Raw genomic sequence first — 27957 nt, 5'->3', positions numbered from 1 at the left:
ACACACACACACACACACACACACACACACACACACACACACACACACGCGCAGATGGAAAACAGTAGGAGTTTGAGACAAAAATCTGTATCATAACCTAATGATGATGTTAACAGAATTGCAATCTGCTTTTAAACACACACACACACACACACACACACACACACACACACACACACACACACACACACACACACACACACACACACAGACCTTTAATAGAGAAAAATGTAAAAATGTGATCATCTTTTTTTGTTGAGGTTTTACTTATAAAAAGAAAAAAGGCAGTTCCCATGTTTGCCTTTCAGGAGCTTGTAGCTATTGAATATCTTATAATTTTTTTTTTTGGTTGTCCCTGCTTTTTTGCTGTTTATCTATGTGACAGTGTGTGTGTGTTTTTTTTTTTATTATCAGTGTCCTCTTTATCTCCTTGAATTAGCTAAGCTTGGTGAAGCACAGCTTTCCTGTGGTGGCATTGACATCCTCCAGGTGTTATGTTTGAGAGCTGGCTGGCCCTATTTTGCATAATTTATCAACAAAATGCATTTTTTTGTGTATACAGCATGAGATTCTGTCAGCTGTATTTGTTTTCCAACATGCTTGGGACTTAGTTTCGTATTCACCAATTTGCAATGTGGCCTGTGAATGAAGTTTATGGAAACGAACACAATAGCGGTGTCTGAAATGGTGTCTCTGGATTGGATGGGGATTAGAATGGGATTGGTCAACAGGAGTGTGTGGGATCATTTAGACTTTCTACAGGAGTGTGTGGGATCCTTCAGACTTTCTACAGAAGTGTGTGGGATCATTCAGACTTTCTACAGGAGTGTGTGGGATCCTTCAGACTTTCTACAGGAGTGTGTGGGATCCTTCAGACTTTCTACAGGAGTGTGTGGGATCCTTCAAACTTTCTACAGGAGTGTGTGGGATCATTCAGACTTTCTACAGGAGTGTGTGGGATCATTCAGACTTTCTACAGGAGTGTGTGGGATCATTCAGACTTTCTACAGGAGTGTGTGGGATCCTTCAGACTTTCTACAGGAGTGTGTGGGATCCTTCAGACTTTCTACAGGAGTGTGTGGAATCATTCGACTTTCTACAGGAGTGTGTGGGATCCTTCAGACTTTTTACAGGAGTGTGTGGGATCCTTCAGACTTTCTACAGGAGTGTGTGGGATCATTCAGACTTTCTACAGGAGTGTGTGGGATCCTTCAGACTTTCTACAGGAGTGTGTGGGATCATTCAGACTTTCTACAGGAGTGTGTGGGATCCTTCAGACTTTCTACAGGAGTGTGTGGGATCCTTCAGACTTTCTACAGGAGTGTGTGGGATCCTTCAGACCTTCTACAGGAGTGTGTGGGATCCTTCAGACTTTCTACAGGAGTGTGTGGGATCCTTCAGACTTTTTACAGGAGTGTGTGGGATCATTCAGACTTTCTACAGGAGTGTGTGGGATCCTTCAGACTTTTTACAGGAGTGTGTGGGATCATTCAGACTTTCTACAGGAGTGTGTGGGATCATTTAGACTTTCTACAGGAGTGTGTGGGATCATTCAGACTTTCTACAGGAGTGTGTGGGATCCTTCAGACTTTCTATAGGAGTGTGTGGGATCATTTAGACTTTCTACAGGAGTGTGTGGGATCATTCAGACTTTCTACAGGAGTGTGTGGGATCCTTCAGACTTTCTATAGGAGTGTGTGGGATCCTTCAGACCTTCTACAGGAGTGTGTGGGATCATTCAGACTTTCTACAGGAGTGTGTGGGATCATTTAGACTTTCTACAGGAGTGTGTGGGATCATTTAGACTTTCTACAGGAGTGTGTGGGATCATTTAGACTTTCTACAGGAGTGTGTGGGATTATTCAGACTTCTACAGGAGTGTGTGGGATCATTTAGACTTTCTACAGGAGTGTGTGGGATCATTTAGACTTTCTACAGGAGTGTGTGGCATCCATCAGACTTTGTACAGTGTGTGGTGACAGTCAGATTTTTTATTTTCATGAATGCACCATGCCAAGTTGAAATTTGGACGTCTGTTCGAGGATGTAAAAAAAAAATAAGTAGCTGTTCCTTTTAAGATATTATGCAGGGTATTTTTTTTTCCTTTATTTTTTATTTTTTTGAAGGACAATACTACTCATGCACTATATAGTCAAGTGTGTAGTGTATAGCATTCAGTATATATATATATATATATATATATATATATATATATATATATATATATATATATATATATATATTGCATTACCCACTTATTGAGAGACTCATTATTGTTAGGTAGCTCAAAAAAAATTGCCTTCCATTGCAGCTCATTACATAAACACACAAAATCCTCCAATCCCCTCAGGGATTACCTCAGGGAATTCTATACACACACCATTTTACACATTACAGGCTACACATTTAGCATTCTAAGTATAGCTCTATAACCTGTAACTTTTGCTTTTCCTTGGGTCTATTATTTAGCCAGAATTATTAGAATAGGCGTTTTGAAATCACACAGTTAGTTAAATGTGTATAGGGAAGAATTTATATATGTGCTTGCTTTCAGTTAAGTTAGTGGCACTTATTTTATTAAGGTGTGATTAATGCAGCGTGCATTTCTTGTTTAACCATTTTTATTACAAATATAACTACATAAATATAACAGAGGTGAAATTCAAACCTTCAATAAATAATAAACCTTCAATAACACACGTTTATTCACGACGTCCTTTTTTTACTCAGATATCCAAAAATATATAAACTCTAACAATAAGTCATTTTCTAATCACTAAACATTTGTTTGCTCCAAGTCTCAAATCAAGCACCAAAATCCGCTATGATTCACACATCCGCCAATTAAAACCGTCCGTGTGGAAACACAGCAAAAGTTCCGTTTGGCATCCTGATGATCAACTTTATTTAAAACACCATATCTTCCAAACATTAACAAGTATATTTTGTCTTCATGCTTAATGTTGAGTTTGGTTTCACTAATGATCACACATTTGCATAAAGCATCCATATTTGTGCACGCGCATGTTGATTAGAGAATTAAAAACTTGAAAAGTAGTAATCTAAGGTACATTTAGAGCAGGTAAAAATGTGTGATTAATAAATGACCTGGATTGTATTTGTTGGTGCGTGGGATGTTGATATCGCACAGTGGATATGATTACTAAAGAATCTCGCATATTTAATATCGAATAGACTGAGTACAAGTTTCTCAAATAGCCATGGGTTTGAAAAACATCACTCGTCAGGAACACATCAGGAATGAATTCGTAAAGCAGTTGTCCTTTCTCTTTTTCTGCGCTCTGGAACCTTCAGTGCTTATAAGCTCAGTGTTGTTGAAACAAACATTTTTATTTTCTGCCGTCTTTTTTTTTTTTATTCCCTGACAGGAACATTTTTCATTGATTAGACTGCTAATTACACAGCAGCGGGTGCACTGGTGAGACTCAGAGAAACGGAGGGTGGAATTCCTAATAACGCTCCCCTCCCTTCCCCCTTTTTTCTAATAGAGAGATAGGCCATTGTGAAAAAGTGAGAAAGCATGAGCAAGAAGAAATAAAAAGCTAGGAATGGAGAGCTAGACCGAGACGGAGGAGACTGGATGTGTAGGAAGGGAAAGCGAGTAAAACCGATGTGCCATGATGATAAACAGCGACAGGCCTTACTGGGCACGCTAATGAGAGTGTAGCGTTTATTTGCGTTTTACTTTTTAGCTTTAGTTGTCATCGTTCTCTTCATATATGTCTCTTCGGCTGTGTTTAGGTTTTATTGTGTGTGCTTGTCTATGTGCTTGTTGGCTTGTGGACTTATCGTCTGTGTCACAAAGTTTTGCAGCCTGGCTCTTTTCTTCACGAGTTCATCACCATATGTACGCTAAAATGACAGCCCAATTTAATTGGCAAATCCAGCAGCACTTGATGTGATGTCACTTTTCAATTATTGTGGCCCCTCAAAAACCCCCACAATCCAAATTCTTCACACAGCTCTACTAGCGATGCTTGAAAGATAACGATGTGATGCATCGGTTTAAAAAAGTATGAATCGGATACAAGTTGTTATTTGTATCAGGATGCATCGTTTTTAACATATTTGCATCGTTAACAACTGATATATTTATATATAATTATTATTAGATGCTCTGTATGCTCTAATTTTTGACCAATATTTTATAGGTAGATTGAATTCTCTCAGCACCACTGCTGCTACGTGAATATGACGTATCACAACGCTATGAAGACCGAGGCATGTCCTGACAGACACATACAATACAGATTAACATGGCAGAGGTAGAGCTGCATCTTCCTGGAAATAGAACAGGAAAAAAACATCTGGTTTGATTTAATCTTTTTTCTTTATTTTTTGGGGGGTTTTTTGCACTAAAAAGACCTGTGTGTGAAAGGGGCCATGCGTTAGAAGTCAGAAGGCACTTGAGTCACTTGATTTGCTGTCTGTCTAAAATTAAGAAATAAAAGCCATCTATCCATTGCATCATATTTTTTCTATTGCTTCGTATTGCATTGAATTGCATTGTGTTGAATCAAATTGATCGCATTGCATCGCCCTTAGTTATTTAGATTGACATCCCTAAACATTAATAATACAAATTTTGGTTGCTATAGAAATGGGAGAACATAAAAGACCCAACACCTACAAAGTATGGAGGCTTAAGATTGTCTGATTTTGAAAGAAGTCTCCAATGTGACTGCCAGTTTATAGTTTGTAGCTAGAAAGTGATAAACCGTACATTACCACGTCTGGTTCACCTGTTTACAATGGGAACACCACCATAAACCCAATCCACCTCACACTTCTGTTTTTTGCATTCGCACTTAAATTGTCTTGTATTTATTTTCCTTAAACCCGTAATTTATTATAGGCTGCTTGGAGGGTTCACAGAGTAGGTTTTGTCAAATCATGATTTGTCATTAAAAGCTTTTCTGGAATTGTTTCTAAAAAAGCCAGCTTACTCTAGGAAAAACTCAGACTCTCTTTTTTTTTTTTACCTGATGGACATGTGATAGAAATGGGAACGTTTCCTGATTTTCAAAGCCAATAATTTTTGTTTCCACAGTTCTACCATAATGTTTTGCCTCGATATAGAGCTACTAGTTGCTGGAAAAAGCTAACATGTGCTAATTCAGTATCGCTGTGCTGTTGAGCTTAGTGGAAAATGTATCTTGACTAGAGGACATACGCTTGACGCTTGACTCGCATCGCACTGATTCGTAAACCTGACGCTAACTCACCTTCTAAATCTGCCTTTTTTTTCTATGTAAAATAGCCAGTTCTACTTGGTGTGTGTGTGTGTGTGTGTGTGTGTGTGTGTGTGTGTGTGTGTGTGTGTGTGTGTGTGTGTGAAAGCAAACTGCCATAATGCTCAAAACTCCTCTCACATATCAATGTCTTCAGAGAGGGCGGGGGGGCGGGGCAAGCCGGGCTCTCTTCACACATCAAAAAGCGGTGCGCCGAAGACAACATATCAATTTCCATCTTCATCTCTTTTCATAAAGTGGCGCTGAAAGGCTGAGAGCTCTCCATTTAGACGTGCCATCCTTGGCGAAATTGCCTACGTGGGCCCCCGAAAGTGAATGGGATCGCTCGTTTCGCCTGTTATCATCTTCTATTAATAATATCAGTAGTGCCAAGGCCACAATGGGTTTAAAAAATTAATAACCAGTGAACAGAACCTTGGGTAGGCTAGTTCTAATAACGCTATTCGAAAATCGAGGTTGATTTCTATTTTCTTTTTTCCCCAATGGCAAATTATGAAAAAGTTGACAAAGCCAGAAACTTTGAGGTTCGAAACTCTGCTTGACATGTTCCAGGAAGCCCGTATTGATTTTGTTTAACAGTTTGGATAGACCCTACAGACAGGAAGCACTTACAGGCTCCATGCATTACTCAGCTCAACTAAGATGCCTGTCAAATTGCATGCCCATTTATTTTGGTCTTATCCCAAAAAAAAAAAAAAATGAAACATGGTGTCCATGTCTACATTTTGTGACTATCGAATGCGAATATTTGCGAGATGCGTGTCATTTTATTATTTTTTTTACGCCTTTCTGCTCCTAATGACCTTGCCAAATCCAGCATAAACATGGGAGAGCGCTTTTTTTTTTTCAGACCACATTACAACGCGTTATTGCGCCACGCTATTTAATTGCTAAATACACTTCCTGGCTGTGTTGCATTACACAGAAATGTGACTGTTATTGATGTATAAATTGCCTGAGATAACTTCACGCAGGGCAAATGTTCTGCAAATAGCTTATCAATAAAAAAATACATTACTCCCCGAAAGTGCCTTCAATCGCTCTGTTTTTTCAGCTAGAGGTTCGAATAGAATTCAAACAAAAAGGCGTTTTACTACATGCAGATAAGCCGCATATACACCACAAATAGGTGAGAGAAAAAAAACACCCAAAAAAAACTCCTCTCACCGACAACAACCTGGAGTCGATATGAGGTCGTAACTCCCATTCTCGAGAGTCTTAGGAGTCATGTCACTTTGTTTGAGCAGAGAATCTCTGTGCATTTGGGCTTACGTCAGGGTTTTGCAGACTGGAAGTCGATAGGGCAGGTGTGAAAGACCTTTGGCAAAGTGTGAGGGGAGGAAGAAAAGAGGACGCCAGAGCGAGGGGAGAAAAGAGCAGGTGCTGCTTAGCCGAGTGTAAACAGAGCGGAGTCGCTTGGTAGGCGGGCGAGCGGCTCGCTGAGAGAGTGGATCATCTTAGGAGTTCATTAAAAACGCCTTCAGGACAAGGGCACTGTCATCCGTTCTCGAATACTGCTTCGGATTGAGTTGGAGGTGGTATACGGGGACCAAAGCTAAAGTCATAAAATTTATTTTAAAGACCCTTGCACTATTCAATGATCTTCCCCTGAATATTATACTAAATACACCGACCAGGTATATCATTATAACATTATAACACTATGAGCGGTGAAGTGAAGAACACTGATTATCTCTTCAGCATGGCACCTGTTAGTGTGCGAGATATATTAGGCAGCAAGTGAGCATTTTATCCTCAAAGTTGACGTGTTTGAAGCAGGAAAAATGGGCGAGCGTAAGGATTCGAGTGAGTTTGAAAACGACTAGACAACTGGGTCATCTCCAAAACTGCAGCTCTTGTGGGATGTTCCTGGTCTGCAGTGGTCAGTATCTATCAAAAGTGCTCCAAGGAAGGAACAGTGGTAAACCGGCGACAGGGTCACGGCCGGCCGAGGCTGATGCACATGGGGAGTGAAGGCTGGCCTGTGTGATCCGATCCAACAGATGAGCTCCTGTAGCTCAAACTGCTAAAGATGTTAATGCTGTTACTGCTCAACAGGTCAGAACTGTTTCGGCAGCAAAGGAGGAACCAACACGATATTATAATGTTACGCCTGATCGGTGTAGTAAAAGCTGCTTTTGGAATCATAATAACTGTCTCCTGCTCATCCCAGGACTCACAATAACACCACTGTTTGTCTTTCCTCTACTACACTTGTGTAAACTAATGATTTATAATCCCTCTATCCGACGTCCTCCTAGAAGAGCGCATGTTTACTTTTAAAGCTTGAGCTTCTCACGGCTTTTTCTTCATGTCGTCTTAGGGAGATTTTCGTCGCCACTCTTGCCTCTGGCTTGCTCATTAGGGATTTAAATCTTCATCCAGATTCCTGTAAAGCTGCTTTGTCCATTGTTAGAAGCACTATAGCAAGGCTGAAAAATCCAGATTATATGTATATGCAAATCCGAAACACACCTAAACCCAACGAAAACCCAAACAGCAACCCTTGCTTCCGGGGTAAACCGGTCCCACCCTTAAATATAGGAATAGTCCTCTGTTCGACTTTCTGTCATTTTGCAATAAATTCCATGGCAAGGGATTTGATGGTAATGAGCATGCTTTCTAAATATTTCGGATGACGTTGAGATTGAAGCGAGGCAGTAAACACAGGAGGAGCCTCTCTGGTAATGCGTGATGAATAATAAATGACGCCTGACACTACAGTCTGGGCAGGAAAACAACCGCTGCCCCATTAGTGGTCGCACACTTGGAGAAATTCAGAAGCTATATATCGACTCTGGGGCTATATATAGAACGCCGGGATCTGTTCTGGTTTGTCCCATCGTGCTTGCTTTGGTTTGTTTCGCTTCTTCCCTTTCTCTAAGAAAAGCACATCATTACATCGGCGCACGTGGATAAAACAAATGTATTTTGAACGTCCACCGTCACCATGAGATAACAGCTTCTAACTGAAGTTCACTTCACGCTCATTTTTTTACCCTTCGCTCAGCTCCTAATTAGCATGTGCCTTCCTGCGTCCTAAAGACGGACTCGTGGCGTCGCCATCTGCCTCTGAATAAAGTCTTATGCCCTACGCCGCATGCTAACTAAAGCAACAGGTGCGGACGGTGAGCTCGACCGTGCGAGCAGAACCACAATGGAATCTAACCTCATTTTTGGTAAGAGGAAAACGAACCACGCCGGAAAACAAAACCGTCACCGCGTCTTGCTTTGTTGCTTTCGTGATCAAGATGTTGGGAAAAAAAAAACCAGTGTGTAGGAACGCGTGAAAAACGTTATTGCTTTTAGAGTCGAAGTGTCTCACACACCCAGACAGAGAGTCTGAGTGAAATTAGCACATGCAAAGTGGCTGTGAATAATTTGTGAGAAAAAAAAAGGTTAAAAAAAAAAAAAGAGAAATATCTGAGTTTAAATAATGCTAGCTTGCACATGCATTGTCTGGCAGTACTCAACGTGTAACACTGTCTTTAATGATATTAAAAGGGCAAAAAGGAAACAACTTTGACTCTAGTACTTTCGAAATGAAAAAATAAATAAAATAAACTCTCCTCTCTGTATATATGGTAACCTTCCATCTTAAAAGTCCAGTCTGAAAACAGGCTATAATTGCATCTTTGGAAAGAGGAAAATCTTGCACTCACTGCTGGCAAAACTCCTAACATTCCTTCCACAATTCCACGGACACTCTCTGCCCACAGCCTCGCCCTGCTTACGGGCTCCATCATGAGCCGTGATGGCCATCAGATATGAAAGTCTCCTACATCCACAAAAAATCTTGAAACTGTGCTAACCAGCACATGTGGAGCTCCTTCGTCACACCCACTCGCTCCGGGACAGACGTGCCGACACAAGGATGCTTGTGTACGAGTACACGATTCGAAGCCGCAACGCGCCGCTCGTTACCAGGATGATCAAAAAGGGTCATGCTAAAAAAAAACGGAAACTTTTCGTGGCTGTTGAACTACAATAGTGCTCACACACACCTACACACACTAAAAAAACACCATTCATCACAACACCCCATGACACATTACATAATTCATCCCTAAACCCATATGGAGACATAAAACATTTCCTGCCTCATTGACAGGGAAATAAAAGGTCTCCAGATGCCTTGAAATTTACTCTGCATTCGTTTTTGATTACTTTACGCGTCCCGAATCGGATTTCCACGCTGCATCAGAAGCTTCTAGAACACTGTGCATTTGTGTATATATATATATATACACAGTACAGACCAAAAGTTTGGACACACCTTCTTATTCAAAGAGTTTTCTTTATTTTCATGACTATGAAAATTGTAGAGTCACACTGAAGGCATCAAAACTATGAATATATATATATATATATATATATATATATATATATATATATATATATATATATATATATATATATATACAGTGGAACCCACTTAACTGTTAACTGGACAACCCTATGAAGTCGACGTTTTTGAGGTAGAACCGCCAAATTCTCGCTTTGTCTAAGCATTTTTTATCGGTTATGTCGCCGAACCCTAATATCTCGAGCACAAGGGGGGAAAAATTTGACACTTAACGTCGGTTATCTCGATCCACACTGTGCAGCCGCAGAAGAACTCGCGAAAGTGGTGGAAAAATCAAGCCTTACAGATGCTACAGGTGTTGTATTGTATACTGGTGAATCTCTGCTGTTAGTTAGTGCACATATGCCTTTTGTTGTTAAATGTTATGTGATGAACGGGAGGCGAAAGTAGAAGCGCGGCGCTGAACAGCACACGCGAGAACGTGGGATGAGCAAGCAAAAGCATAGAATGAACACCGGCAGGATCGGGGGGTGAATCCGCGATGCGCTTTGGGAAGAAAAGCGCAGCCGGGGAGAGAGTGCCGGTGGGAAGACACGTACCGGGATACGCATGAGCGATAACAACGACCGCCGTGAACCAACATATACCAACAGTAACGGACGGTGAGTGTGTGGTAGTTTAAATAGGAGCTGGTGAAGATGCTAAACGAGCACCATATGTTTGCGATTGAAGCTGGGAGCTTCAGAGAAAGCAGCCGAGAAAACACCTGCCACGTCGAAGGGGGCCGAAGGGGGCGTGGCAGGTGGATTCCTGACAGTTAACGAACGTGTACTGTATGTAAATTTTTATAGCGTGCCTTCATCAAACAAATCGCGGCAACACTGTTGTGTAAAAAAAAAACTTCAAAAACACGTGCATGCACATTCTCATTTATTAACGCACATGATGTTCATAAAGAAATTTCAAGCACGTTAATATACTGCCGCCATTTTGATTTTCGTTTATCTCGATCATCGGTTACCTCGATGCGTTTTGGCAACCCCCTAGGACATCGACATAACCGGGTTATATATATACTGAGTTACAGTACAATGGGCAGTGCGTCAGGTACAGAAGCTGCTTTAAAAAACAGAAGCATGATGGTGGTATCATCATGGTCTCGGGCTGCATGAATGCTGCTGGTACAGCGGAGTTTCATCAAGGGAAACATGTATTCCACCATGTATTGTGACATTCTGAAGAAGAACATGGCGACCTCCTTTCAAAAACCGGGCCGAACGGCAGTTTTTCCAATAATAACGACCCCAAACCCACCGCCAATATGACAGCTGCTTAGCTGAGGAAGGTGAAGGTGATGGAGTGGCCAAGTATTGTCAAGAGAGAAACCAAACAAGATGATGAAAAAGAAGAAGGATGTAAGGGAGAAAGTAAGAGGGCCAGATGGCCAGACAAAGAGAGATGCAAAAGACAGACAGACCAAATAAGACAGATAGAGAGAGGGAAAGAGAAAGAAAAGGTTGCAGAGAGCGAGAGAGACAGAGAGAGAGAGAGAGAGAGAGAGAGAGAGAGAGAGAGAGAGAGACAGAGAGAGAGACAGAGAGAGAGAGAGAGAGAGAGAGAGAGAGAGAGAGAGAGAGAGAGAGAGGGATACTCACACAAATAACCCAAATGAGATAGCTAGATTGACAGACAGACATACAGACAGACAGACAGACAGACAGACAGACAGACAGACAGACAGACAGACAGACAGACAGACAGACAGACAAGATATTGTGGTTTAGAATTAAATCAAAGTGTAGCTAAAATGTGCTAAAAAAGAATTCACATGTGGACTTCTGTAGGCTAAAGATGCTTCCAATAATTTTTTTTTATTGGAAATAATTTAATTCATAATTTTAAAAGTAGTAAAATAATTACTGCACCGAGCCCCAAACAACAGCCAAATCATAATTGGTTTTCAAATCGTAATAGTTTTCTAAGGAGAGTGGCTTTCAAACGTCTTGGAGAACTTGCGTCAGTTTTTCTGTCTCTGCAGGCGAAAATCCCAGACAGCCTTCGATGTTTTCTGTTTTTTTCCCCCAGTGTGTTACTGAACAAAATACAGGATTTTGCATTATTATTAAACGGATATAAAAAGTCATTTTTGTCCTAACGCGGCGGAGGATCTAAAAATGCTTTTAGGAGATCTACAATATACTATATGAATAAAAGTATTAGGACACCTGAGCTTTAGGCCGTATGTGGTTTTTCAGCAAACTGTTACCACAAAGTGGAAGGGACACAATTGTAGAGTACCTGACTTTACTAACGCCCTCGTGGCTTGTTGATCTCAAGAAACACACTCCGAAATTTAATCCAACATCTTCCCTAAAGAGTGGAGGTTATTATAACAGCAAACAGGAAGTGTGTTTAAAAAGCACATACCATTCTCATGCTCACGTGTCCACAAACTAATGCTCAGGTATCCATATAGTGTGCTTAGGATTACCATGAATATTTATTAACGCAATTCTCATTGAATCGTATCAACCAAAAAGCAGGCAAAAGGAAAACCTTACTGAGAATAGTATTTATCACTTACGTTATAACAGCTATAAACCATATTGCACCTTGATATGTTACAGAGAAACTCAATTCCCATGTTAGAGAAAAGAAATACTGCACTGACACTATAGACTCCTTCCAGTGCTGCTAAATAAAACATTTTAAACCTGTCTGTGTAGAAAGTCTGCCCTACAGGTCTCCAGGTGGCAACTGTAGTAATGAAACTCTACAAGAAATTTAACAAGCAAACAAAAAAAAAATGTCCGAAATATAATGACAGGTTGTGTTGGTAGTTAAGAAAATGTCTGTACACCCTTTTCCCGAGTCAAAAATAGCCGTATTATTAATATTTAGCGAAGAACTTTGCTCGTAGCACCCAATCCATCATATTATGAGTGGAAATGAAACCTACTCGATGTGAAGGATGTGCCTCAGTTTTGAAAAAAAGAAAAATGTACGAAAGGGAACACAAAAAAAAAAAAAAAACCTCCACCTGCAGCCCAGATCTGAGCGTCTGTCTCTAATGGTTCGCTCCATGATGACTTTTGAATTATAGCCCACACAGAGCGAGAAAGATTTAAATAAATGAAATAAAGATGGCTTATTGCCGCAGGTCTGGTTGCACAGCAAAAGATTAATACCGCTCTTCTGTAAATCCCGCTCGGAGGGACAGGCCGAGTCACTTTTTCAGAGCAGGGACATTCATAAAAGGAAAAGCCAGGAGAGGTTATCAGGCAGTAGAGCTGAGGAGAGATAGGTGGAGGAGAAGAAATTGGACGAGTGGACGGAAATTGACCAACGGAACTCGTTTAGACATAACGATCCACCAGTAGATGTTGGTACTTCGGCTTTTCGCGGGTTTTAGCCTGCAGCTCGGTCGGAAAAAGGAAGAAATTGTATAAAAGAAATAAATAAACAAAAGGATAACCGTTCATTTTGCTGCTAATCCGGATTTTGACTTTTTAAATCCTGGTAGGGCTGAAACGATTCCTTGAGTAATTCGAATTCCAAAAAATTGTCCATTTAACAACACACGGAGCATTGTGTTTCCCCACGGACCATTATTACTGATTCACCACCCGCTATACGCTGGAGCGCTCTGAACGGGTAAGCACACGCTCCAAAACTGGAGAAAAACCAGCGAGGATCGTGGAAAAGATTCATATGGAAGCCTGTTTCCATCACATTAAAAAAAAAAAAAAAAAAAAAAAAGAAGTTTGTCTAATTTTCGATTTTTTTTCTCTCGCAATTCTGACTTTTATTTATCCAAACGGGCAGCGTCACCCCTCTGTAGTGCCAGAGAGCTTAACACATTGTGAATGAAACGGGCTACAATCAGTAGAATCGCATAGCATGAAACTAAGCATCCCTGAAGAGAACTCGGACTAACTAGCAGCTCTGGAGGAGACGGAACAAGACAGATGAAGCAGAGGAGCCGCGTTCATACAGCAACAGCTTCAAACTTCAGGCCCACAACATGATTACCAGTGGATTCACCAGAAATGTTGGATGTTTACGAGAAATAAAGTCAAAATTGCGAGAGAGATTTAATCTGAGAGATTTAAATCTGAATTAAAGTTTTTTTTTGTTTGTGGCAGAAACAAACTTCTACTGATTCAGGCCAAAGAAAATGACAGGAAGTTTGGGATCATTTTAAACTAAAATTTAAAGAAAACACTGTAAAGTGCGTTAAATTTTTTGTTTTTTTGTTGTTGTTAAAAATAATCTGATTAAATGTATTTATGTATGTGTGTGTGTGTGGTTCTTTATAGGGACCAAAAATGTATGTAATAAGATAATAATATTTGAGAGATAGAAGGGTATTCACATATCTTGTGTGGGTGTGCGTGTGTGTGTGTGTGTGTGTGTGTGTGTGTGTGTGTGTGTGTGTGTGTGTGTGTGTGTGTGTGACCTACCGTACCATGACCAGCAGGATTCTTCATCCATGTGTATACAGCCCTGTGAGCAGTCTCCTCAGCCGTGTGTGTATGTGTGTATGTGTGTATGTGAGTCACTAATCCCAAAAAATAACAAGTGGTCCGTGCGTGTGTGTGGGTGTGTGTGCGCATGTGTGTGCGCACCCACCTGAATATGCCCAGTATGGTTCCTCGGCGGCTCTGCGATGTCTCTCCCCGGTCACCCAGCCATGCCGTTCCACCTGATCGCCTCCGGACAGCGCTGATGGACACAGACAGGAAGGCTGTTATCACAAACCCCTTTATACGTACAAACTCACACGCTATTAAAAAACATACGCTGAAACATCCTTTTTACATTTGCATTTTCATTACAGTTTAAAGGACTGTGGTGAGATCTGCGATGTTGTATGGTTTAGAGACAGTGGCATTGAGTAAAAGACAGGAGATGGAGCTGGAGGTAGCAGAGCTGAAGATGTTGAGGTTTTCCTTGGGAGCGATGAAAATGGACATGATTAGAAACGAGTAGAGGGACAGCGCATGTAGGACGTTTTGGAGACAAGGTGAGAAAGGCGAGATTGAGATTGTTTGGACGTGCAGAGGAGGGACATGGGGTATATCAGTAGGAGAATGCTGAGGATGGAACCACCAGAAAAGAGGAAAAGAGGAAGACCAAGGAGAAGATTTATAGAAGTGGTGAGGGAAGACATGCAGGTAGTTTTGAAAGACGCAGATGTAGAGGACAGGGGGGTATGGAGACGAATGATCCACTGTTGAAACCTTAATGGGAGCAGCCAAAAGGAGAAGAAGGAGAAGGAGAGGAATATATATATTTTTATATAGGAATAATAATATATTCTTTGTTCAGGCCTGCATTTTAGTCACAATGCAGAATGTGGGCTGTTTTCAGTCTCTCTCTCACACACACACACACACACACACAAACACGGTCGGCCTGAATGAATTAATACGTTTATTCGGATGCGAACAATGGCACCGGGACGAGGCGGAACAGCGGTGCGCTGCCATTTGTGAGGTTTGGAATCGGGTTGGCTGTGAACGCAGTCCTGTGTGACGCAGCCCAAAATCTCAGTGTCTCAGTGCGCTCTTTTTCCCCTCACTGCTCCTGTGTACACACATGCCAACCCTACAGCACCAAACTGCACAGGAGGGAAATGCCACCTCTCTCTGATTCTCTCTGTTTCTCTTTATCTCCTCTCTCACACACACACACACACACACACACACACACACACACACACACACACACACACACACACACACACAAACACAGAGAGAGTAATAAGAATTTAGGCACATGGCTTGCTATTAAATAGGATATGTAGAGCAGAAGTAAACAAGAGTGGTGTGATGGAGTATAATAGAGTACAAGAGTGTGTAATGGAGTATGATGGAGTGTGATTGTGTTTAATGGAGTGTAATAAAGTGTGATGGAGTATGATGGAGTGTAATGTAGTGTGATAGAGTGTAATAAAGTGTGATGGAGTGTAATGGAGTGTGATGGAGTGTAATAAAGTGTGATGACGTGTAATGGAGTGTGATGTAGTGTAATGGAGTGTGATGGAGTGTAATGGAGTGTGATGTAGTGTAATAAAGTGTGATGACGTGTAATGGAGTGTGATGTAGTGTAATGGAGTGTGATGGAGTGTAATGAAGTGTGATGGAGTGTAATAGAGTACGATGGAGTGTAATGGAGTATGATGAACTGTAATGGAGTGTGATGGAGTGTAATAGAGTATGATGGAGTGTAATGGGGTGTGAAGTAGTGTAATAGAGTATGATGGAGTGTAATGGAGTGTGATGGAGTGTAATAGAGTATGATGGAGTGTAATTGGGTGTGAAGTAGTGTAATAGAGTATGATGGAGTGTAATGGAGTATGATGAAGTGTAATGGAGTGTGATGTAGTGTAATGGAGTGTGATGTAGTGTAATGGAGTGTGATGAAGTGTAATGGAGTGTGATGGAGTGTAATGGAGTATGATGAAGTGTAATAAAGTGTGATGGAGTGTAATGGAGTATGATGAAGTGTAATAAAGTGTGATGTTGTGTGATGTAGTGTGATGGAGTGTAATGGTGTGTAATGGAGTGTAATATAGTGTGATGTAGTGTAATGGGAGTGTAATGAGAGTGTGATGGAGTGTGATGGAGTATAATGGTGGGTAATAGAGTGTAATAAAGTGTGATGAAGTGTAATGGAGTGTAATGGAGTGTGATGTAGTGTAATGGGAGTGTAATGAGAGTGTGATGGAGTGTGATGTAGTGTAATGGGAGTGTAATGAGAGTGTGATGGAGTGTGATGGAGTGTAATGGATTGTAATGGAGTATGATGTAGTGTGATGGAGTGTAATGGTGTGTAATGGGAGTGTAATGAGAGTGTGATAGAGTGTAATGAAGTGTGATGAGAGTAATGGAGTGTGATGTAGTGTAATGGGAGTGTAATGAGAGTGTGATGGAGTGTGATGGAGTGTGATGTAGTGTAATGGGAGTGTAATGAGAGTGTGATGGAGTGTGATGGAGTGTGATGTAGTGTAATGGGAGTGTAATGAGAGTGTGATGGAGTATAATGGAGTGTAATGGAGTATGATGTAGTGTGATGGAGTGTAATGGTGTGTAATGGGAGTGTAATGAGAGTGTGATGGAGTGTGATGGAGTGTGATGTAGTGTAATGGGAGTGTAATGAGAGTGTGATGGAGTGTGATGGAGTGTGATGTAGTGTAATGGGAGTGTAATGAGAGTGTGATGGAGTATAATGGAGTGTAATGGAGTATGATGTAGTGTGATGGAGTGTAATGGTGTGTAATGGGAGTGTAATGAGAGTGTGATAGAGTGTAATGAAGTGTGATGAGAGTAATGGAGTGTGATGTAGTGTAATGGGAGTGTAATGAGAGTGTGATGGAGTGCGATGGAGTATAATGGAGTGTGAGGTAGTGTAATGGAGTGTAATTGGAGTGTAATAAGAGTGTGATGAAGTGTAATAAAGTGTGAAGTAGTTTGATGGATTGTAATAGAGTGTAGTGGACTCATCAGCACTGTGATACTGATATCTTTAAGAAGTGACCATTTTGCATTCAATGGAAAAGGAATGTGGAAAACATGGTGTAAAAAGGGTTAGACTAGGGGAATTGAGCACAAGGAAGGTATACACACACACACACACACACACACACACACACTCATGCTAAAAGAATGAGCAAGGATGAAGAGAGAGAGAGAGAGAGAGAGAGAGAGAGAGAGAGAGAGAGAGAGAGAGAGAGAGAGAGAGAGAGAGAGAGAGAGAGAGAGAAAGCGGGAAAGGGAGCGATAAAGAGAGAGGGGGGGGTAAAGAGTGTGAACGAGAGAGGGGGGAGATGTAGAGAGAGAGAAAGAGAGCGAGAGAGAGGGGATAGAGAGAGTGAAAGAGAGAGAGAGAGAGAGAGAGAGAGAGAGAGAGAGAGAGAGAGAGAGAGGCAGGTAAACACAGTAACACTTTGATATCTGGCTAAACCCTGTCATTAAGCCATTTATGGGCAACCTGTACTTAATGTGTCATTAGTGAGAGAAAATGGCACACACACACACACACACACACACACACACACACACACACACACACACACACACACACACACACACACATATATATATATATATATTTATGACCTGAGTGTTAATGGGCTCAGTTTGCCTCTCCCTGATTAAACATGTATGAGGGGCTAAATAAATAAATGGAAGCTGATTGGTAAGTCAGCGAACACCAGGCTAAAGCTGTGAAGCTCTGACTGTTTGAAGAGCGAGCCTGAGAACCCTATGTGATAAAATACAGATGAAAATCCACTGCTGCTATCTGAGAACAAGGTGCTATAGCTATAGAGCTTCATCTCTGACTATGAGTAAGAACACAAGCTTGTGAATCACTGCAGCAGAATTCAGTCGAATATAATGAACTGTATTTTTTCCCCCCTGAATGTAATAAAAGAAATTACAATAATACTTTTTTAGTATGTTTTTAAAAATGCATAAAAAAAAGCATTTATTTATTCAATCGTTTGAATTGTTTGTTTAGAGGTTTTATCTAAAAAAAAAAAAAAAAAAAAAAAAAGTCGCGGGTTCCTCGGACGGGTTAAAACGCAGATGAAAAGTGAACAAACGCGATTTTATCACGACCCCCAAAATGTGACTTTGAACAACATGCCTTTCCTACACATGAGGAAGTCCACCAGCATCAAGCCCACTCTATAGAACAGGCCAGGTGGAAATCCTGGAGCTATAATTATCTGAGTGTTACCGAAAGTCAGATTCAGCCTTTCTATAGAATATGAGAGAGTGTGAGAGAGTGTGAGAGAGAGAGAGAGAGAGAGAGAGAGAGAGAGAGAGAGAGAGAGAAGAGAGAGAGAGAGAGAGAGAGAGAGAGAGAGAGAGAGAGAGAGAGAGAGAGAGAGAGAGAGAGAGAGAGAGAGAGAGAGAGAGAGAGAGAGCAGATTTGTCAGAAACAGAGGGCCACTCGTGCAGGAGAAGGTACAAGGCTGCGGATGAGAATGGGCGCTTTTTGCTGTTTCTGCTGACAAATCGGGGCTGGCAGGGCCTGGGGGGTGAGTGCCATTTCAGATTTGGGCCGGCCCGGAACAATCGGCCTTCGCAATCGCACGGAGCGACATGGGAGAGAAGTAGGAAGAGGAAGAGCGATGAAAACTGCTCCACTCTACTCCATGTGAGGAGGTTAGAGGGGGAGTTGCTTCCTCTAGTTTGTCCATCTGCTGGTTACAGGGAAAGGACGTGAGGCTGCAGAGACGTCATATGAACCTGTAATGAATTTTAGATCTCGAAGAGCTCTGGCTATAACAAATACTTCTATGAACAAAAGATGACTCTTGGACTTCTTTTTTTTTTTTTGGTTTCAATGACAAACAGCTTCCTCGTCTTCTCGTCTCCAATTTTTCGTGGATGGACAGCGGAGCACGTGGTCGAATGCGGATGCCTCGGCTCACTACGGCTTTTCTAAGAATTACATTATCGATTGCCGATGCGCCTCCGAACGCGAAATGTAATTACGTGATGCGGCGCGCCGAACTGAGCCGCTATCCTCCCGATATGTCACTCATGCGCTCCTTCTATCCTCTCAATCACTGGACTCGGTTCTTGGCACCCATCCATCACTAAATCTCTGCCTCTCCAGTTCCCGTGTCGAGCGTTTTCGATTTCAAATAGCAGATTTTTACACTGTGCCTGCTCTCTCTCTCTCTCTATTCCTTCATCTTCGTTTTTTCCCCCTCTTTCATATATCATTTCCTGTCTGTGATGTAGCATAGCAGGGGACGGAGAGGAACATGTAAAAACACATCCCATTTCGAGTCCTGCTGTGTGTTTGAATTGTACCGAAACGCACGCCAGAGGAAGTCTCTCTGCGTGTGTGTTTGCGCATGTGTGTGTGTGTCAGCCAACCAGATTGCTTGTTTAACACACAAGCTTATTGTCAGCATTCAAAGCGTTACCCACCAGCAGCTCCTTGCACTTCTCTCTCCCTCACACACACACACACACACACACACACACACACACACACACACACACACATATGCATTCGTTACGCCTCTTCCTGGATCTGAACCACAGCCTGGGCCTACGCTCGCGTCTCCAGAAGTCTCCGACAGAGCCGTATTAATCTCTTTAACAGCTCCACCAGTGGACATCAGGCCTGGTCGCAGTCCAGTAGCGACTCAGCTCTGAGCCAGGAAGGCGGGATCGTGTTCCAGCCCAGTGGGTCTGCTATAACGACAGTTGTTCGGGCGCTGTGATGGACAACAGGCCGCCTGGCATCGGCTCAGCTGGAAGAGCCTGAGAGGAAGGAGGAACAGAGCGTCCACTGTTGGAGTGACACAGCACGGCCAGCTCCATGCCAATGTCTACTGCCCTTCTCTGGGGTCACCCCAAGCTGCCCTTTTCCCTCACAGGAACAATCAGAAACTCTGCGGTTCAAAGACACCTCACTGGCGCTAAATTACTGGAACAACCGGTGGGGGGTTCGGACACTGAGGCGCTGCTCAGCACATCCAAAATTTACAGTATTTAAATCTCACATTCAGGTACTGTAGGTCTATTGATGCACGTCATGTGCTAAACTCTGCACTTGGGTGGCAGCACCTACCCTTCACCTCTCACTACGCCCTCCCAACCCATTCACACACACTGAACTGAATACCGCAACTTGTATAACCCTTATTTTATGTTGCACTGCTAATAATATACTTTATATACACTGTAATACTCAAGATTGCACTATTAGATTACTCTCCATTTAATTTTGCACGTGTATATAACCCTTATAAACACATATACAATAATACCTTCATTGCACTCGTTGTATATAATAGGCTTTCCGTGTACTGTTTATTCATATAATAGCCTTAACAACTGCTACATATGTAAATATTTAACTCTACTAATGCACTTCTGGTTAGATGCACTTCTGCATTACATTGCCTTGTACCGTAATCTAATCTATTTAAAAAATAAGACGTTGGAATGGAGTTCCAATCCCAGCACCAAGCTCCCACTGCAGGGCCCCTGAGCAAGGCCCTTAAGCCTCAACTGCTCAGTTGTAAGTCTCTCTGGATCTGCCAATTGCCAGAAAAGTAAAGAATAAAGGCTTATTCTTTATCTGAATCTTACATAGCATTATAGTGGTTTTAAATAATGGCAATAAACACTTACATTTAAGGGATTTTAGGAAGCTAGGGGTCACATTCGGGGGGCCTTGCTCAGGGGCCCGTCAGTAGCAGCTTTTTAATACTGGGGCTTCACAAACTCAGAGCCTTTACCACTTTCCCCTTGTATCTAGTGCAGTAGGTAGATCTTTAACCGCAGCATTAAACCAAACCCTATGTATGTGTAGAATATAATGGATAAATCTACTCTTAATTTTAGAAATAAAACATAATCGTTAAAATTGTGGTGCTGCTGCTGATCACTTCCATACTGCACGTTCTGACGCTTGTTAATATTCAGATGAGTCCAATTGAACACCCTTGTATATATACATTACAAATTCAAATAATAAGGTCAATAGAGACAGAGATTCATGTATATACACTCAGACACCCAGGCGGACCATTATTCATCATAACAGCACACACACACACACACACACACACACACACACACACACACACACACACACACACACACAGAAACACACAGAAACACACATGCACAGTTGCTGAGAAAAATGTATGAGGAGCACACGCACATTTTGATTGCTTTATTTCGGCGCTATGTGGGCCAGGCTAAAAACAAGAATGAGTTTGACACTCGGTGGCCCCGGACTACTGAAACAGCACTGCCTCTACCTCCTGTCCTCCTTTATAGCAGAGACACAGAGAGATTTTAGCCTGAATGAACAAGAGAAGAACCGAACACGAGCCATAAAAGCATCTCTACAGACATTATCTTTCTCTCTTTCTCACACACACACACACACACACACACACACACACACACACATATATATATATATATATATATATATATATTACCTAGATGATGCTGAGGAAGCTGTAGGTGATGGAGTGGCCAATTATGTCTCCAGACCTGAACCCTATTGAGCACCTGTGGCTCCTCAAGCAGAAGGTGGAAAACCGACATGCGTGTATGTGGATCCCAGCAACAACCTGTGCATCTCTGGTGAATTCCATGCCCAGGATGATTGAGGCAGTGCTACATAACAATGGTGCTCACACAAAATACTGACACTTTACACACAGTTTTGTTCACTTAGTGTGTACTCACTTTTATTGCCGGCTCTTAAGACGGTGGCTAATGGCTGTAGAGTTATTTTCAGTATTTTAAGCACAGTAAATCTGTACTGCTGTACAAACTGCACATTGACTAAAATATATCTAAGTTTTATTTCTATATTATTGTCTTTTATTGTCATTTTATAAACATATTATAAAATGGTTGCTCCTCTGTCCTCTGTCTTTGTCCTCAAAACCCAGTCAAAGATAATCAGCATCAATACAATCCAATACACTCAAAAGCTCACACACACACACACACACACACACACACACACACACACACACACACACACACACACACACACACACACACCGACCCAAGCTACAATCTCATGTCAAGGAATGTCATTTAGTCAAAACGACCTCTTTCGAGAACAGACCACGCGACGTCTCCTGCGATCAGACCACCGGCGCCGAGCCTCCTCGAAACCGACTGGACGCAGAAGTTCTGACGCATCCAATTTACCCTTTCTGCTTTCCAGACGCAGGAGGAACGTGGGTTAGCGTGGTGTGCGGGAAGGAAACAGAAGCCCAAAAATCTCTGAAAAATGAGCTTGGCCTTGTCAAAAAAAAAGGAAAGAAAAAGATGCCTGTGGGAATTCGTGAATCGTTTGATATCCCGAACACAAAATGTTCCGGTAACGTACAAAGACAGGATGACTCATAGGCATGAGAAATAGATTTTGGCTTTGTATCAGATGGGGAGAAACTTCATCTGTGTCATCAGCTAGCGTGCTAGTCGTCGGGTTCGGACTTGGAAAGATGAGTTCGGGACTTTGAGGCTGATAATGAGCTGGTAAAGGGATCTACATACATCTACAATGCTATACTACCACATGCAATTGGTTCTATATCCAGTCAGGAATCTTGCAAGTTCGCTCTGGACTGCATTCGGATGGAAAAAAACTTCACGTAGCTGTTTAACTAGCGATCTCAGAGTGCGAATAGTGAGCTAAAACTACAAATAAATATACTATATACATTATATATACAATATACAATAAACTATTCTAGTCATGATCAGGTTTTAGCATTCGCATTACATTCAAGACAGCTAGCAGGCTAGCAACAAGTAAAAGATGGCTAGAGCAGATCTTGACATGTAAGACATGTATATATTTCTTATATATATAATAATTGTGTGTTTGTAATATTATTAAAAAAAATGTTAGCCAACGGTAAAAATACAAAGATAAATCTAAGTAAATGTAACAAATGGAGTTCAGAAGTAAAAACAGGAAAAAAATGAGAGAAATAAAAGAAAAATAAAACAATAATAAAAAGTCAACATGTAAACGTCAGTCAATGGGGTTCATAGAATTACTTCTTATGAGATACACCAAAGTTTGTCCATCCAATTTAGCAAAAGCACAGAGTGTTTGGTTTTTCTAGCAGATTATGAAGAGTTTTAATGGTTCCAAATCTTTATGGCAGTTCTGGGATTTATACCCATGACCTTTCAGTCACGAGAACCCCGGCCACTGAATTAACACCGCCTCATTGGCCGTGTTCTGTTCCTGTTTTTACCTGGGCAAAATATTTGATTTCTTTCGCAGGAGTCGGTTACCCTGAATGAATTTAGTCAGGCAGCAGCACATGCTAATCGCTAGTTAATAAGCAGCCAGCCCAGATAGCGCAAGACCTCTCAGAGCGGCCGGAATCTAATAAAACTGGGAAATGCCAAACACTCTGGCTGACCCCGAGTGCAATTCCCGCAGAGAGCTCACACACACACACACACACACACACACACACACACACACACACACACACACACACACACACACACACACACACACACACACACACACACACAACACAAAGCAACTTTTATCTCCCATTCTGGCCATCAGGCTAAAAGTTAAGGTCAGGTCAGAGCTCATTGAGATGCATGACAGATTCTCTCAGTCATGCACTTAACCTTGGGTTTTGCTTTTGTCTTGTGTGTGTGTCTGTGTGTCTGTGTGTGTGTGTGTGTGTGTGTGTGTGTGTGTGTGTGTGTGTGTGTGTGTGTGTGTGTGTGTGTGTGTGTGAGACGTAGACAGCCCCAATTCTGCTATAATTAACATTCTCAACGATTAGCCGTTCTGAAGGGCGCGCACACAGAGGACTTGTCCAGGACGTATCGATTTCACTGACCACGCGTACACACACATCCTGATCAGATGAGGGGAGGCGCTACGGCCCCCGGATTATCAGCCACGGTGTTACCGTTGAATCGGAGATAAAAGGCAGGACCGAGATGAGGGGAGGCGCTACGGCCCCCGTATTATCAGCCACGGTGTTACCGTTGAATCGGAGATAAAAGGCAGGACCGAAACGACGAGGTGCGGGCCGTGAAGCGAGGGCACTCTGTGGCACCGCGAAAAAGAGCGAGTCGTGTGTCTGCAACACGGTATTCAAACGGCTCTTTAGCGTCTGGCTAACAACGCTTTAAGAGGTGCCATATTCCGCACGTCTCCTCCCAGCATCAATCTGCTACACACGGCTCACCGCTGCACAATGGGAGCCATTGGATGTGTCCTGATGGAAATTAATAGCCCTCTGTTTCCCTGTTACAAGGTCACATCGGGTGGCTTGGATGTGTGATAGCGCAACAAAGACGCGCCATCGCGGCTTTCTACCGGCCGCCCCTGAACTGTATTAATGCGGCTGCGTGAAGACCTGAGGCCTGGACCAAAACAGATCATTCAAAACAGGACGGCTAGTGGCGACCAGGCGCCTAATCTGTTACCAATGGGAAAAAAAAAAATCAATAAACAAACTCAATAAAAGGTTTTTCAGACTTAACAACATCGACAGCAGACGAGGGAGTCCAAGAAGGTTTATTTGTCAATGGACTAGAAATGTCGACCCAGTCACTATAACACAAACTGACTAGCCATCGATTAAATAGTGTGTTTATTATAATCTAAGCATCAGCCACAAATATGCGCCCGAAGTATTTATCAACCCGGTGGATAAAAATGGGAACCTGAGGTACCTCATCTTTGTCTATGACTTGCACAGATCTAGAGAGTCTACTACAAGTATCTTATTTATGGAATTGAGTGGTCCTGGGTTTTGCACTGGGATGTAAACAAGCTTTTGATCAGAATAACATCAGGAACAACCACAACTACTTCGCCCAAGTGTAACGTCAGGCAACTTTATATCTGACTGCCAGACTTGAGCCGTTCCTCTAAAGCTAAATTTTAGGCATGTGGTCATAATGTTATGCCTTCTCGGTGTATACATGGATGTTACTTGGATTCAGTCAACGATAAATTTTCACCATTCAATGATATTTCTCTAAGCTTTTGCTCGTCCTGTCTGGTCTTCCTACTGGCGTCTCACGGACAAATATCCTCGTTGTGATGGAACAGCTTCGTTCTGAGCGCGGTCCATCAAACCTGAATCATATCATCCTCTCTAAAGAGTTATCCACTGCCCCGTTTTGCAGCATGCTGTCCTTTTTTTTCCTTTTGCAATGCATTACTGCACCATATATAGCACAAAAAAATAGCAAAGTGTTTGGAATGCATGTCTTTGGCACTGAGACGATGCCCTTAAGACCTTTTATATATTTTGTATTTTCAAAGGGCAGCATTAAGACATATCATTGAAAAGCAGTGACCACAGACCAAGTCCCATACAATAGGAATGTGGATATGATGGATATTGTGGGGTTTTTTTTGTGGGGGGTTTTTTGTACATAAAAAAAACAAACTGCTTTGAAATTTTGCACCAAAAAAAATTATAAATTCACAAAATTGATAATTTGTTCACTTATATATATATATATATATATATATATATATATATATATATATATATATATATATATATATATATATATATTTTTTTTATCATGACATAGATTAAAATAAAAAAGTCCCTAGTTTAATTCAGTACAATTTGATTTGTATTGTACTTGTACTGACTCGTACTGTCGTACTCGTACTGCTGCAAAGCAGCAAAGCAGCAAAACAAATAGATTCAGAATCTATATTTTAGGTAAACGAATCAAAGCCTTTCTATAATTTTCTGCCTAATATTCAAGCGCGACACAACATCGTCACAAAACTATATACTTTCGATCGTATTGCTCATCTTCGCCCTGAATTATAATTACATTGTGCAGTATTATAGTCTTCAGTTCCACTTAAATTACATCACTTCATTACCATTAACTGTTTACATGCCGTTTTTGCAGATCTTTTCTGGATTTGCTACTATTTACTTTGTCTCTTTACAACAGGTTTTCTGGTGGAGCTATTTTATATTTTGTGTATTTGTCCTGCACTGTCCTGTGTTGTCCTGCACTGTCCTGTGTTGTCCTGCACTGTCCTGTGTTGTCCTGCACTGTCCTGTGTTGTCCTGCACTGTCCTGTGTTGTCCTGCACTGTCCTGTGTTGTTCTGCACTGTCTTGTGTGGTCTTTGCACAGTTTGCACCAGGTTGCACACATGCACTTTATGTGGCGAGGACACTTACTCGTCCTCAGCCCTGTGTTTTCTGTTTCCTGTGATTGTTATTGTATGTAGCATCAGGGTTCTGGAGGAACGTTGTTTCATTTCACTGTGTACTGCATCAGCTACATATGGTTGAAATGACAATAAAAGCTTCTTGACTTGACTTTTGACTTGACTAACGTCTGCAGTATGATCTAATAAAAGAACAAACTTTAATCTAGACATCCCAGACGTAATATAAGGTTTCGGTAAATAAATAGCCCAGCGTCATAACTAACCACGACCTCTTGTGATGCTGAAAGTGTCAGCATGCTGGAAAGCTAATCTAGCAAAGCACCCAGAAAAAGAGAACAGCATCAGTTGGCTTTCGTATATCAAATCCTAGCAGGCGAAAACTGCATGTACCTGTACACACACACACACACACACACACACACACACACACACACACACACACACACACACACACACACACACACACACAATGAGTTTAGAAGTCAGAACAGCACAGGTACAACTTCTGTGACATGGAGTACAGCTGTAGTGGCTCTGTGTGTATGTCTGATTGTGTGTGTGTATGTCTGATTGTGTGTGTGTGTGTGTGTGTGTGTGTGTGTGTGTGTGTGTGTGTGTGTGTGTGTTTGTGTGTGTTTGTAGGCATAGTGCTCTACACAAATATGCCCACATTAACACAAAATGCTCGGAGTTTACAAATGACAAAATGATCTGTCACATTAATGTGAAGCTCATCTACAGTTAGGATCCCTGTCATATAAAGTCCACAATACGGACAAAAGAATCAGGACACCTGACTTTTCCATTTGTATTAGGTTCTTCTCCAAACTGTAACTGCAACATTATTGAAGATATTTTTTGGCCTGCTATAGAGCTATAAACCTGCCTTTACTAACACCCTTTTAGCAGAAGGAATCTCCATAAAATCGGCATCGGTTCATTGCATAAGAATTCAAAACGGTTAAACCAGATGTCATCATCAGAAGCTTAAATTTCTAATTAACTTTTTTGTAAATGTGTCTTAATTTGCTGAAGTGTGCAGATGAATCTTGAATGTCACTAATGAAGGCGAGTGAACAGCATCAGATCAACCAATAATCAACTATTTCTCTTAAACAGGTAAATCTCGTGAAGCTTCAACTGCCGACAGCAAAACACCGAATTACAATTTCTAAAAATGGATGAATTTCAGAAATTCCAGAAAAAGAACGGCCACTATTACAGTACAGTAAAAGAGTGAATTGTAATTCAAACTGTAGTTTACATCAGAAAATACTAAAACTGTGTGCCGTCATACCGACAACGTGACCAAACATTGTGACGATCTTGTTTGTGGACGATTTTCGGCGGACTCCTCATTCCGATGGCAATCAGAAATTCATTGACACAAACACTTATTTTTCAAAGAGATAAATTAAAGATTTTTGAAAAGTACAGGCTTTTGCCAGAAATCCATTGTATTGTGCTGTTTGTACAAATTGCTGCTCTCACTGGTGTGCAAATATCAAAGATGATTCGAGAACATGCTTCAAATCAACTGAAAAAAACCAAAGTTTTTTTTTCCCGCCCAAAACTAGCAACGCCTTTGACTTGACCTTAATTAATTTCATTTCGAAAATGAAAAAAAAAAACAAAAAAACAACACAATTCATTA

The 27957-nt window shown here is 41.5% G+C and overlaps 1 protein-coding gene across 1 annotated transcript in view; it reads right to left on the bottom strand.

Annotated features, from left to right (window-relative positions):
• ptprga (protein tyrosine phosphatase receptor type Ga) overlaps positions 1-27957 on the bottom strand; it is a 275166-nt gene that overhangs the window by 191262 nt on the left and 55947 nt on the right. The window contains exon 2 of the mRNA XM_083533908.1: positions 14212-14304. Within this exon, the coding sequence (XP_083390034.1) occupies positions 14212-14304 (93 nt within the window). The remainder of the gene's footprint in view (positions 1-14211; positions 14305-27957) is intronic.

The sequence above is a fragment of the Silurus aristotelis genome (assembly GCF_946808225.1).
Source record: "Silurus aristotelis genome assembly, chromosome: 28".
Taxonomy (NCBI): Eukaryota; Metazoa; Chordata; class Actinopteri; order Siluriformes; family Siluridae; genus Silurus; species Silurus aristotelis.
The sequence above is the reverse complement of the archived record's forward strand: the minus strand, read 5'-3'. Positions and strand labels throughout refer to the sequence as shown.